This window comes from Bidens hawaiensis, unplaced genomic scaffold (genome assembly GCF_021521415.1).
Source record: "Bidens hawaiensis isolate Kalapana, Puna unplaced genomic scaffold, B.hawaiensis_p1.1 tig00057900_1, whole genome shotgun sequence".
NCBI lineage: Eukaryota > Viridiplantae > Streptophyta > Magnoliopsida > Asterales > Asteraceae > Bidens > Bidens hawaiensis.
This window is the reverse complement of record NW_027500450.1, coordinates 23,281-25,867: the sequence shown is the minus strand read 5'-3', so window position 1 is coordinate 25,867 and position 2,587 is coordinate 23,281. Positions and strand designations below refer to the sequence as shown.

At 38.0% G+C, this 2,587-nt stretch overlaps 1 protein-coding gene across 1 annotated transcript; it reads left to right on the top strand.

Annotated features, from left to right (window-relative positions):
- The first annotated feature begins 550 nt into the window (after window positions 1–550).
- On the top strand, window positions 551–988 carry LOC143602094 (uncharacterized). Its single transcript, XM_077079328.1, has one exon. It carries the CDS (start codon window positions 551–553, stop codon window positions 986–988), a length of 438 nt encoding a protein of 145 aa, XP_076935443.1.
- The last annotated feature ends 1,599 nt before the right edge of the window (window positions 989–2,587 follow it).

Sequence of the window (2,587 nt, the reverse complement as noted above, 5' to 3'; positions counted from 1 at the left end):
GGAATAAAACATATATAATTTAAAAAAATCGGTCTTATGGGATGTCGGGCCAGGGTCAGTCAATCACCTAGCCCTGCCTCATAGTCGGCCTTGTTTCAAATGTGAACATATTTACCTATCGTATGACACACATGAACTCGTTAAGCAGACAAGGTTTACTTAAACCAACCAAAATTTAAGAATAGTTTCATGATTTTGATTCCGGAGCGTATAAAAAGCGTAATGAAGATAAATATATAACTATTTACATTTACTAATACGTAAATAAACATAACTTAAATAATAAATGCATGCATATGTTAAAGCAGAATATATATGGCATGGTAAGAAACCTAGTTGACAACTAAACTATAGAGTATACCTTAAACAACATCATAATATAAACAAAGAGTGCATGGCAAGCGGTCAACCCCTCCCTTTACCACCCTATAAAACATCAACCCATTGGATCCATCTTCCTTAAACCAAATTAGCAAATCAAACCATAGCATCGATCACAACCTTAAAACCAACTCTTCTGAGATCAATCTTCAACTTACCATCAAACATCATGAAGATTATGCAAATAATCTTCATGGTATCAATCACCATAGTCCTCGCCCTCACCATAACCCTCACCGCCATCTCCACCGCCACCACCACCACCCCGCCATTCCCAACCACCATAAGACCGTTTCCTTCAAGACGCACAAGCCGGTTCCTGGCGGAGAAACAACCAAACCCTAGAGCGGCTGACCATTGCAAAAAAGACGACGAAATATGTTATGTTTTGGAAGGTAGAAATTCGACTTGTTGCAATAATAAGTGCATGGATTTGAATGAAGATAAACATAACTGTGGAGCATGCAAGAACAAATGCAAGTTTACGAGCTCGTGTTGCCATGGTGAGTGTGTGAATTTGGCGTATGACAAGAGGAATTGTGGATCGTGTGGGAACAAGTGTATGCCCGGTGGTTATTGTATATACGGTCTGTGTAACTACGCATGATCGGCTTATTATTATTATTATTATTATTATTAATCACGGTCCTGATTCGATCGTTGATGATTCTTCGTGCATGTGTGCTATAATAATAATGATCGTATTGTGACGGTCAAACACGAAAATTTGTTGTTATATTATTGTGCTTATACTATGTGTCGTTTTTAAGGATTCTTGTAACAAAAAAAAAATGTAATGGTGTTGTTTTTGTGAAGTTGTTGTTCAAGAGCTTAGGCAAATTTTGATGATATTTTTATGAAACTTTATTTGTCTTGAGATGATTGGTGATGCTTTATGAATTTTGAGTAAATGTGACGATTGACGGCGTCACATGACCGATATTTTGCGCGTTAAACAAGAGATAGTGACGTGCAATTGTTGCTCAATATGTGCTTTATATATTCCATGTAAATTCCTTTAGTTTTTTTTAAATTCATAAAACTAATATTTGAATGATCTGGTTATTAATTTGACCTCCTTGAAATACTAGGTTATGTATGTTATTGTACTTTAAGTTGGGTTGTAAAGAAGCCGAACTAATCCGAGCTCGTATGAGCCCAAGCTTGGCATATTTGACTTAAGGGAGCTCGACCTTGGTTTGTGAGTAGTTTTTCAAGTATGTGTCGCTTGTGGCCCGAAACCCGATATGAACCTGTTCCAAATCCAAAATTTGTCCCGTGTTGAAACCCAACTTGTGCAGAAATCTGTGCCGACTTGAAACCCATTCAGATCCAAAACCCATTTCATGCAGAAACTCGTGTCGGGTCGAAACTCGTTCCTACTTGAAACCAGGCCCTTGCAAAAAAATTTGTGCCGACCCAAAACCCCAATCTGAACCGACCCCGTTCAGGTCCGAAACCCGTCCCGTGTCGAAACCTACCCCGGTCTGAAACCTTATTCGAACTTAACCAGTTCTAATCCGAAACTAGGGGTGTCAATTCTTGACACGACCTGAAACCTAACCCGAACCCGACACGGAAAAAACAGGTACTGGGTCGGCTAACGCGACCCGTTTAAAAAACGGGTCGGGTTCGGGTAGACCTGTTAACCCGTTTAATTTTATATATTTTAAAATTAATTTTATATCCCTATGTTGTTTTAAAATGTATTGGAGAATTTAATTATTTTTCATTCCCCTGTATTACCTTTTTAGGTATCCTGTTAAATTCTATTTTTCGTGAACGACACTTTTAAATTCTCAATCAGAATTTCATTACCCAAGATACATTTCTTCTATCCATTCACCAATATGCATGAACATATCGTCAAAACCATATATATCTAAATTGACTCACGCTTAAATTTCATTTATATTTTGCAATATATGGTTTTTATTTTATTATAATTTGTATGTCTAATGATATAAATTAACTTGTTTAAAAAATATGGGTTAAACAGGCCATGTTCGGGTCAACCCGAATTTATGTGTGTGCGGATTAGGGTTGACATATTTGACATGAATAATAATATGGGTCGGGTTCGGGTTGCACATTTCAACCCGTTAACCCACCAACCCGCAACCCGTTAACCCGCCAACCCGACACGTTTGACACCCCTATCCGAAACTGGTTTTGGGTCGAAACTCGTCCTGTGCAAAAGCTCGTG